General features: G+C 39.8%; 1 protein-coding gene across 1 annotated transcript; it reads right to left on the bottom strand.

The window, feature by feature from the left end:
• Nucleotides 1-1,587: 1,587 nt before the first annotated feature.
• Nucleotides 1,588-6,585, bottom strand: LOC139132487 (proprotein convertase subtilisin/kexin type 9-like). The gene is made up of 6 exons (XM_070698816.1): nt 6,408-6,585; nt 5,906-6,118; nt 5,314-5,466; nt 4,321-4,443; nt 3,693-3,872; nt 1,588-1,940 (listed from the first exon to the last, which is right to left on the bottom strand). The coding sequence occupies exons 1-6, from the start codon at nt 6,466-6,468 to the stop codon at nt 1,855-1,857; spliced, it is 816 nt and encodes a 271-aa protein (XP_070554917.1). The 5' UTR covers nt 6,469-6,585; the 3' UTR covers nt 1,588-1,854.
• Between the last annotated feature and the right edge of the window lie 5,491 nt (nt 6,586-12,076).

The raw sequence follows: 12,076 nt of genomic DNA, 5'->3' as shown, positions 1-12,076 counted from the left end.
TTCAGTGTTTGGGGGAGGGTCAAGTTTTAGAATGTCGGACAAGGGGGAAGGTCACATTTTAGACAGTAGGATATAGGGTGAGGGTCACACTTCACGGTAAAAGTGTGTGCGAAATTCCCCCCGGCACACCCCCTGTAATTACTGAAGGCTCCCTATCACCATCGGCAGTTGTCCAGAGCTCCCGGGTGTTCATTTTCCGCCTTTACCCGTCTATCGCTGCCGTGTCCAACGGTCACCCGTCACGGGTGATTACCTATAGTTTCAATAGATGCACAGGTGTTTTCTCTCAATTTCCAACCTTTTCTTGCCGGTAAGCATGGCTTCAGGATTTGTTTTTTTAGTCCTCGCGAGAACGCTTCAGGATCTCCTCCATTGATGACTGGAGAATTTGTTTCTGTGGTTTGTGTAAATTTCAGCATTCGCTAGAGATTGCAAACTCCGTCATTTGGCGACTCATGAGTTGTTACATACCAGGAACCGGAGGGGATTGCTCTGCCACTCCAAGTTCTGGACGGTCTTTTTGGTTCCGTCTTAAACTTTCTTGCCTGTTTATATTTCCAGCACTGATATATCTCAAGTAAGGATCTTTTTAGGTGTATGACAACCATATCGGCAAGTCATGTAAGTTATTAAGTCAACGGATCGATCTGATTCGCCGCCTTCTTCCTTATATCCCCAGAGGGTATCGTATTACCCTGTATTATGGTCTACATCAGAATTCTATCGATTACCAGATGGCAGTGATTTATGTAGCCAAATCTGTCTAATGACAGTAGCCCCAATACTGAAAAGTCTGTAGTTTGCATGGTCATCACCCGTAGACTTAGCATTTGATAACAATTTATACACAAAATCTCGTTTTGTAGGTTGAACTTCCAATGGAGGCACATCACGTATACGCGTACAAACTGTTGTAAACGGTCAAGATCACCACTATTGTGAGGAGATATATTTATTAGAAAAAAGTTGAGAAATACATTTAAAGAGACTGTTAAAGGCGTTCAAAATATCACTATCTTTTGTGTACAGAAGATTACCCTTTGCAAACACTGGATTTATCGACTTGAGTTCATTTAAATGTTACAAACACGCAGTATACGAATGGGTTTTGAATAAGTGACAACCAACATATTCTTGAACTCCTATTTTTTTCTCATTTTTGATAAGGTGCACAACTCTATCACTGAGCATGGTACGACCATGATTTGGCACGCGTGGCTTCATAAAATGATGAAATGGCCAGTATACAGCTTTTCAACAGTCCATACATGAAAAATCTGCGTTATTGTTGATAACCTAATTCAGGTCTGGATTTGAACTCATTTGTCAATTGCAACAATTCCCATGATACACATTCTGGCCATATTGACGGGTAAAATGTTGGCCAGGTGTAGAGGACAAAACTGTGGTTGACACTGGGCAAACCTTGTCATTAGGGACAGTTCTTTTTGTAAAGTGTTCTTAATCAACATAGCAATGAATACTCTTTGTCAAACACACTTTATTTCAATTGAGGCAATGGATAAGTTTCTGTATGGTTAAATGAAACAAAATATACAAGACGTGTACTTCCTTTAAAAGTGTATGCCATGTACAACAGAAATGTCACAAATGGAAGAGGAAGTGTCCATATGTACATATTCAGAATAATAAATACAATTCATATAAATCTATACGAGGCAGAGGCATATTCTGCAAAATGTTTTTTTCTTAAATGCATATTATGAATACTCAGAATCACAATTGGTGTTCCCATGCCGAAGTCTATCTTAAATGTAAACCTGATTCAAACCCAGAGAGATCGCAATCAACGGAAAACAAAGTGAGACAATATCGTTGTTTACCATATCAACGTCAAGTGGTCTGAATTTGGCAGCAAATAGCCACAGCATAAATCCAATGATCATTTCCTCCATTGACGGCCACACATTCGTCATTGTCTGGTGGTAAAGAGAGATATAAAGAAGCATTCAGCTACAAGCTAACGTCACTTGTATGTATGTATGTATGTATGTATGTATGTATGTATGTATGTATGTATGTATGTATGTATGTATGTATGTATGTATGTATGTATGTATGTATGTATGTATGTATGTATGTATGTATGTATGTATGTATGTATGTATGTGTGTGTGTGTGTGTGTGTGTGTGTGTGTATGTATGTATGTATGTATGTATGTATGTATGTATGTATGTATGTATGTATGTATGTATGTATGTATGTATGTATGTATGTATGTATGTATGTATGTATGTATGTATGTATGTATGTATGTATGTATGTATGTATGTATGTGTACGTACGAATGGACAGACGGACGGACGGATGGATAGGTTGACGCACGCACGAACGCACGCAAACATGGATAGATGCATTGATAGATGCATGCATGCATGTATGTAGGTCTTGAGGTAAGTGTGCATGTATGTACGTACTTCCCTGCGTATGTAGGTTAACTTGTATGTATGTGTATGACAGCGATATCTCAAGTACTGTGGTATTTATGTACCTCTAATGTATCTCACAATTGTATTAATTTGTGTGAAGATGTGACTCAGTAGCTTTAACATTTAATATATATATATTTTTGTGCAGCTCTGGTCCGATTTCTCTGAATGAGCACAAAATTTGCGTAGCAGCTTGTTGTTTCCTGAAAAATGTAAATCTTGTTTGCCCTAAACCATTCTCCTTGTAAAATTCACATTTGATTCATTGATATCTCGTGATAATGTCAAAGTTGTTGTTTAAATTACGTGAACAGTCCCATGCAAAAACAACCTTGTCGCAAGCAACTCTTACATAGCTTTCAAACTTGAGGTTTGTCTTCATACAGATGATCTCATTCAAATTATTTTCAAATAATGTTGGGAGAGCTTCCTAGTTTCGAAATACCTTATACTCTTAAACAGTGTACCCGATAGCTTTAAAAGATGGCATGTCAAACTTAGATTTGTCTCAACAAACGGAATTGTTTTCACTGAATTATTTCCCAGTTAGTGAATGGATGCGCCTTGAAATTTAAATATTTTTACTTCTGCTCAAACTTTCCTCAGTGACACTTTCAACCGTTCTCTTACCAAATCAAGAAAAAAATTGGGGGTACAAAGCTTAGTACTGGAGAAATAAATTGCAATGTACCGATATTTGAATTCGGAATGGCCGCCATCCCTGTGTTAACTTAAGACGACAAAAATGGTTTTTACTCCAAGAGCTTTAAATGAGCACCCAAAAGTGGTAGATCAGGAAAGAATTGCAAAGATATCCAAATGTCTGTCCCCGGGGCGCATTCTTTACAAAAACCCCATTCGCTGTCATATGTTGCATTTTTTTCGATAAAATAGATTGAACTCAAATACAACTCGAGTAAAGTGCTTACCGAGGTGTTCTAACAGAGCGTTTAATAACATTTGCTACGAATGCACAACATTATTTTAATCAACTACATAATTGTTGAGCTGCAACTCAAATATGGCCGCCGCAAATATAAGCGTAAGTGCCTGAATTTATTCGGCCAAATCCATCACCAAGGATTGAAAAAGTGACATTTACAAATACAGTATGACTTAATAACGGGAAATCATCTCAGCGAAGATTTTTGGGTATTTTAATAGGATAAACGCAAAAAGATAGAGCTAATGGGGCTTTAATTTGAGCCACCTCCCCGGACTAAGCAAAAGTCTACCCTTACCCGTGATGTAGGCGCCGTCATTGTTTTTGTACCAGGTATATGAATTACATCCTGTCAACACCCAACCGTCATCACACGATACTGTGGCAGTGTCGCCTTGACTGCCACCACTCTTCGCACTCCACTTGGCTTTGCAATTCAAACCGTCTGTTGAACAGTATACCGCTGTTGCCCATACACCTTAGATAAAAGAAATATGTAATAAAAATTGATGTGGGCAAACACTCCTTAATCCGAATTTATTGGTACAGTATATAATTTTTACATGTTACTTTTCATTTGTAGTTAATTGATGGTTTTATAAAAGTACGCTTCACAGTACATCTTGTCTTCAATATTGAGAGGGCATCTGATGTTGAAATGGAAAACGAGATGCCATATGCAACGCAAAATCCTGGCCAATGACTGTATTTGTTCAAAAGGCGTTTGTACAAAAGGAACAATTCCACTATAGACTCCGAAGACAGATACTAACGGCACTAATTAAGAATTGCATTTTTTCAAAATAAGTAATAATGATCCCTAAAATATAAAAAGGAATTGCAAAGTCTAAATCGAATTGAGAGCAAAAAGTTTGCACGATTAATTCATTTTCATAAAATCGCAGAATAATAAAGATAATACTAACCCTGTCCAAGACCTCCATTAACTGCTACACATTTATTGTCTTCTATGGCTGTCAGTTCTTGTGAAACACTTGACTTTGGAAAGGAACCGTCATAGTTTCTCCAGAATGTGTTTCCAGAGCAACCTGTTTTGAGAGAAAAGGTCAAATGCAGAGATGAAAAAAGGTAGAATGTGCCTCAAAACTGGTAGACTTGAATTTTGACTAACTTTCCGAAATGAAACTTCCAACCGTTTTTTCACGAAAATCAAATACAGACATCAGGGTCACGGTGCAAAGTGTGGTACGAGAGAAACGAATAACCTGTATATTTGACTCTCTCAATGCTTAGCCCTTTAAATGTGTAAACAATGAAATCACACCATGTCAGACCACACATTCCCATTTGACCCTGAATTTGGTGATAGTATTTGTGACCAACTTTCAATATACAGGTGGCCGACATCTGAAATTCAAAATGGCCGCCATCCTTATGTTAACTCTTTGGGGAAAAATAAAAGTGTTGACTTCAGGGGTGGGTTGATTGATGGGTGGGTGGGTAGGTAGGTAGGTAGGGATGGATGAATGGATTGATGGATACATACATGCATGCATGCTTGCGTACAGAAAAATATTACACAAATATGTAATATGGTCAAAGTTGTCTAAACTTTCATACAAGTTTAATTTATGTGCATCACCATAAGGCCAAAGTAATTAAATTCTTTGTTTTGCGTCCACTCTAAATGGGAAAAGTTACGCGTCTAAGCGGCTGAAAAACACACACACACAAGAAAATTAACACAATGTAATTTGATTGCAGCAAAAAAAAATTGTAACAAAAGTTTAGTTCAGAAAAGCTAAGCGGTTATGTTCTAAAATTTCCTATTCAAATACACTGTGTGTGTTTTTCATGAAAACCTTAAATACCTAAGCGGTTGGGGACGCAAAACAAAGAATTTAATTACTCTGGCCTAAAGAGACTGTTTCTAGGGCTGTACTCTGATAAATATTTACCTGTGAGTTGGGTTTTACAGTCTTCGGAATCGAGTGCATTGATAGCATATGTCACCCAACTTTCATCGTCATCACCAGATCCAGATTTCGAGCTTCCTGCATACCCGCATTGAAGGTTGTCCTCCGTGCAACACCTCGCAATAGCGCGGACACCTCAAAAAGAATAACAAGAATTGGCGTTTTTTAAAGTTTTAGAAGGAAATATTTTTAGTCATAAATTATCGTTTTATGGAGGCACGGAGTTATTGCACAATCTGGAATTTGATCAGTCACTAGCAACGAGATGGACTAACCTGAAATCTAAATCGAGAACAAAGTTTTGTAAATTTGAATGAAATTGAGATACTTTTTGTCAAGTAATACAGTTTAGCTATGCTATCTGTAGTTCTTCAGCTATTTGCAAGTCTCTGTCTGCACACGACAACCGACGAATGATAAAATATGAAGTGCATTGCTTGCACCTAAAATTTCCACGCTTCGTTGCGCCGACCTACAAAAAAGTTGAAATACTTTCACACCTTTAGGATATTTTTTCAGGCTTGTAGTAATGTCAGGAACCCTAAACTGACAATTAGCGGTAACGAAAACATACCAGTCCCTCCGACGCCGTTTCTTGCCAGACAAGTCACCACGCCATCGGATACTTCAATGAACTCTCCATCTCGAGTTCCGTGTCCCCCTGGACCAGGCAGGTAGCTGAGACAACTTGTCATCCGCTCGTCACCTTCGCAGGTCACCCGAGCCTGATCATCATCGGATGTGCCTGACAACTCCGATTTCCGTGTAAGACACGTCAACTTGCAACCTACACTGAACAAAATTTCAAAGTCAAGTACGCACGATATTCTTTGTGGCATGGTACTATAAAGTCCACGTATATCGCCGATAGCTGAACAGGATGACGGACACTGCACATTAAGATATACAAATACTTAATTCAGAGCAACTTTGTAATTTTGTTCTACTTCGATATTAGTTTAAAAGTTGAAATAGGTCACAATTCCTATCCTTGTTTTCGTATTCACGCGGAAAACCTACTGTAATCGAAGTTAAAGAATGCCTCGTTTGGTTATTCTATAGTACCTTATACTCACTGGTAAAATGAGCGAAAGTTGCGATCACTAAGACAAGTGTCAGTGAAACCAGGTGAGTCATTGTCCTTCTTTGCTGTCTTCGACCGTAGAAACGTTGAATGAGGTGAAATCCGGAATTCGAACAGACCGCGGTACTTGCCAAACCACGTGCACAAACGTACGTAGAACTCTAGGTACGCGCTCATCGTAACATCGCTCATCGGGTGCGTTCGATTATCTTCCTCGAGGCGCCCTGGGGCGGCCCCAGGCGACCCAGTTTCTGTTCGATTATCTTGTGACGTCATTGTCGGGGTACCTCGGGGTAGATTTTACCGCCCCTGCTCGTCAAGTCGGGGAAGTGCGGGGCCCTGCATAACAAACATGGCGGACGACAAAAGACAATACTAATGCTCATGGAGAAAAATCGCGCTATTGGTTGGTACAGTTAAACAGTTGACGCGATATGGTGGAGTTGTCAAAAATAAACAGGCAAAAAATAGCTAATCTGTGGCGAAATCTTTGATTTCCGGGTGTATTGTTGTTGTCGTCTGCCATTTTGTTCCCTCGGTAACGTTCTATTTTCCCACTTCCTCGGGGAGCTATATCATAACATCATGACGTCACTTAGGGCTCCCCGAGGAACATAATCGAACGCAGCCATTAAAATCGGAATAAGCCCGGTCCCTTTATAGTTCCGCGGACCAGCGTTCTATATCCATGATGCTTTGCGAAACTAGCGTCTTTGAGGGTACCACTTTGAGCGTGCCTATTCTATAACACAGGTCTGTTATAGCAAGAATCTTTTTTGCTTGTTATCCGACGTATTCTGTCGAAAAAAGTAAGCTAATTAGTCAATTTGTGTATGTCACTCTATTTGAACGCTGTTGAATATAATAGTTCACCAATTATTTCCTGTTTTATGGAAATCTCGAAGAAATTTATATCGTTCTAATTTATTTACGCCTGCGGATAGTGATCACAATAATCGGCTGTAGCTTTTGACAAGGGATTTCACGCAGAAGTATACAATAATATTACTGCCGTCAAATTGAATGTAGAGACTGCACTGAACATGTAAATATTACATACAAAAAGTACCGGTGCTTTTAATATCTACAGACGATATCTATTGAACACATTTTTTAGCTGGGAGACAAATGGGAACTCGCGCTCATGTAAACAAACAAGTAAAACTTTATACGACACAGCGACAATCATTTGACCGGCGAAGAGAACACCACAAGTCCGAAGTTAGTTAGAGACATGTCCTGAAGGTGTCTCCTGTAAGGTTTTCGTTACAACATCACAAATCTTATTTTGCAAAATCAGGAATGCTTGCTACATCCGCACTGAACAGATGTAAACAAACGCGAATCCCACAAACATTTTCCAGATTTCCGTAAAATTGTTGCGCAATTGGCAAACTGTTGCATCAGACAGCTATAAATACAACGACACATAAAATATTATTGCGTAGCTCACATTTCCTAGCAGAATGAGTCTAAAAACACGCGAAAAATGAATCTGGATATAGCAGGCCTGTGTCAAAGAATAGGCGATACGCTCAAAGTGGTACCCTCGAAGCCGCTAATTTCGCAAAGCATCATGGGTATAGAACGCTGGTCCGCGGATAAAGGGGCTTATTCGAATGGACCACGGTACAAACAAAACGTAACGTGCACAAACGCGCACAGAAGTACGTGTATTTCGCGTACGCGTTTGCACACGTGGATTTGTTTGTACGGCCATCACGTGATCTTTTGGGCGCACTTAGTATGTATATCACATCATGTCTTTTTTTATCACATGTTGGCTGGTACCCGCCTCAGTGACAAGCACAGAGAGGCAGGTATATGGGAAACTGCCATTACGAAATCTGATTTGTTGAACCATGGGGCGCTGTCATTGGCTGTTCAATTTTACTTGGAAGTAAAGCTAAAATTATCACAGTTTCATGATGTGAACGTGGCTAGAATTTAACCAAGGATTTAATAACCATACTTACAAGTTTTGAAATATTGGCAGCTACCAGACTAGACTAAAACGCACACGAGAAAAAAGATGCAATATGTGCGGACATGCGCAATTAACAACTTCCCGCAGAACAAAAACTCTGTACACCAGTACGCGCGCACCCGGAGTATGTCATGTGGTTGCAAGCCTGTCACACAAGTACCAGTAGGACGTACGCCCTCTATGGTCACCTCTCTCGTCCGAACATGTTATGCAGAGTTGCTTTGAACTTACAAGTATTACTGGTGAGACGTCGCGTGTTTTGCCTGAAAAATGTCAATAATTTTTCTGTTTTGGTAGAGCAATGGGGTGTGAATTTATTAGAATCTTTTTTTTTCTCTGATGGTGAAACAAAACAGGAACAACAGTGACACAGGATCATGTTTTACTTTCCAAGATTTTATTCATTTCAACAATTCAAGATTACAACAAGTAACAACACAATTTTACATAATCAAACTTTCTAAGGTTGACAAAGGATGAAGAGTGAATAAAATTAACGTTTTCCTGTGGTAAAAATCTTACTTAGGGAGTCGTCATTATTTACGACCTTGGGGGGAAGTCTGGGGAATTTCATGGTATTCTGAAATTTCGAGTAAACCCCTGCCAACCCCAATGCATTTGAGTAACCAGTCTCTAACACAGAAATTTTGACTGATCCCTCCCTCCCCCCCCCCCCCCCCACTTAGACCAGTTAAATAACAAGACATGTACACCCGTGGCCACTTTAGTGTTGATCAAGCCTGTCTGGTGCAAGCAGAAATTCTGTCTGCAGAAGGGTGATAAAACGGTTACTTTACCCTGTATCAGTGGTGATAATGATCCTACTATCAGTACCCCATGGACATGCCGATTAGCCTGAAATTACCGAGTGATTATAAAATACACTGTATACAAATGATGTTGACCACAGCATTTGCCCTATCACTGTATTTAGTTTCAGGTAAAACTCATGTGTTTCAAATGCAGTCAGTGTTACAGAACATCACACATATTGTGCCGATTTCAATATTGCAGTGAATGAATACCAACGATACTATAGCGTGTATCGTAAGTGTCGTGTTCAGACTTTGTTCAGACGCGGGAATTGAGAAAATGTCACTTTGAAAATGTTAGCAATTAAATTACAGACATCGCCCGTCTTGATTGCAAAACTTTCGAAATGAACATTCACTTGCACTAAGCCATGCTTCTTTCCTACAAACCGTGAATAAACTTACTCCAATTTCACTTGGTACGGAAAGGTAAGAGTAAAGTACAGTCGGGGTAGCGTTTTACACGTGCATGTATTCACATGTGTGTAACCATGAACGACACTTTTCTCATCCCGGTTGAAGGGAACCTGTCCTGATACATGTATATATCTTCCAAACTTTTCTGGCTCCCTCCACGCTTATCTTAAAACGGTCGCTGGCTTGTTTTTTGTAGGTCCTCGTGATACCTCGCTAGATGCCAAATTGCCACCACAATGTCTTATATTTTGAACGATCAAGCTGCCCACGTCCTTACTGAAGGATTTTCCCGTATGATATTCGCGACCGTTGTTATTGATGTTCATTGTCGGAGTGCAGACTTACAGCGTGTCTACAGTGCAGTGTTGTGATCAATTTGAATTGGGCAGGCGAGACATTTAGTAGAACGTTATCTCAATCCTAACAGTGGGGTGCCGATAGTGAACCTTACATTTATTACACCGATCACCACTTTGTTTCGTTTATACAAACAGAATTTCTGCTTGCACCAGACAGGCTTAATCAACACTAAAGTGGCCACGGGTGTATTTGTAACATTTACAAAACTACAGCAATAGTACAAACCTTTCACATCCTGCTAGAATATCATCGGTTACCTAATGACAGTTGAAAAGATGAAACCGGCAAAAGGAAATTCAAAGTCACAATAAAATGTAAATACAAAAGCTCATGCTGTAACCACTATCCAACCATATAGTATTGTTTACTTTGGATGGGTATCATGACAAGGTTTTCACTAAGATATCTGACAGGGCAGAATTTGAAAGTACAGGAGAACAGTCAGGAGGCTGGGGGCAGTGTCAGAGGAGTTGTACCCTCTCGTGTTGAAAATTTGAGAGATTGATGTGTACAATAATGCAGTCTGGTGCAATATGAGAGATGTTATCAATTTGTGTAAAACTGTTAGAACACCCCACAGGGGAAAAGTGTGAGAGGCGTGTCCCCTCTGCCACGTCAATAATTTTGAGAAATTAATGAGTTCAATGATGCTGCCTGGTGCAATATTAGGTGTTTTCTATTTGTTTTTACTAAGTAAAACTGTTAGAACACCCCAGGGGAGAGGAAGTGACAGGGGGTGGCATTAAAAATTTTGAGAAATTGATGAATGGTACAATCTGAGAGGTATTTCAATTCATTTTGTACCAAAAATTGAGCAACCCCCTTCTTTCTCTCCAATTTTGAACAACCCCCTTGTAGCTTTCAATTTTTTGAGTGACTACCCTCACATTCTTCTGACCCCCCCTTATGTTAAATTACTCTAAAAGACCCACAAAAATATTCTTGATGGCTTAGAACTAAATTTGTGAACAACATGTACAGTAAAAGTGGTCAACTTTGATGCAGTCTTGCTGATGCATTTTTATGGGGCTTGAACTCACAATATCTACAATACTAATTCGCCTAGCTTAGCAGTCAGTTAAAACCCCTACAAATGGGCGGACTGTCATGTAGACCTGGTTTCGTCTGACCCCTGAATTTTAAAGACCTCTGAATTTTAAAACCGCCTGCATGCTAACACCAGAGATATATGAGAAAGCGTACCCTTGTGTTACAAGCCTACGATCAAGCATCGAACAGACTACTATACTTGTACTCACTTGCTTCGAAATGGCACAAATATGAAAACGTGCTTTGACAACCAGAGCTAGCACAAGGTATCAGGAATGCAAGGAATTACCCATGCTTGGACTTTCAACTCTGACCTTTGACATCGAAACATAACCAAATATGGGTGTATCATAGCCAGCAACCACATGACATATTTCCATCCAGATGACAGGACTCCCTAACGCGCGTACTCCCTCTATCGCGGTTTGCCTGTATAGGCTGGTCCCCGCCTCAGTGACAAGCACAAAGAGGCAGGTAATGGGAAACCATATATCGAATTACGAAATCTGATTGGTTGAACCATGAGGCGCTGTCAGCAGGGCTGTCATTGGCTGTTTCAATTTTACTTGGAAGTAAAGCTAAAATTATCACAGTTTCATTACGCGAACGTGGCTAGAATTTGTCCAAGGATTTAATAAACATTCCTACAAGACCAGACTAAAAAGCACGCGACAAAATGGATGCACTGTGTGCGGACATGTGCAATTAACAACTTCCGGGAGACCAAAAACCAGCACATTTTAAAATGGCGGTTTGCCTGTATTTGCGTCTTACTACGTGCTGCTTGTCTGGTTACGTGAGACGCAGTGATCAGCGTGTAGGATCCAATGGTAACTCGTTGATGACGTCGCGGGCCGCATAGTCACTATTTGACTTAAAGTAAACCGGAACTATTTTCAACTTGACAACTTCGGGATTTAAAAATGATAAAATTACATGTTTTACACAGGAAATACCGTTTTCGCGAAATTTGCGAAAAACATTTACAAACGCATAACAGTGATTTAAATATATCAGTGTGCCAGTGATGATGAA

This window comes from Ptychodera flava, chromosome 5 (genome assembly GCF_041260155.1).
Source record: "Ptychodera flava strain L36383 chromosome 5, AS_Pfla_20210202, whole genome shotgun sequence".
In the NCBI taxonomy this organism is placed as follows: Eukaryota; Metazoa; Hemichordata; class Enteropneusta; family Ptychoderidae; genus Ptychodera; species Ptychodera flava.
The sequence above is the reverse complement of the archived record's forward strand: the minus strand, read 5'-3'. Positions and strand labels throughout refer to the sequence as shown.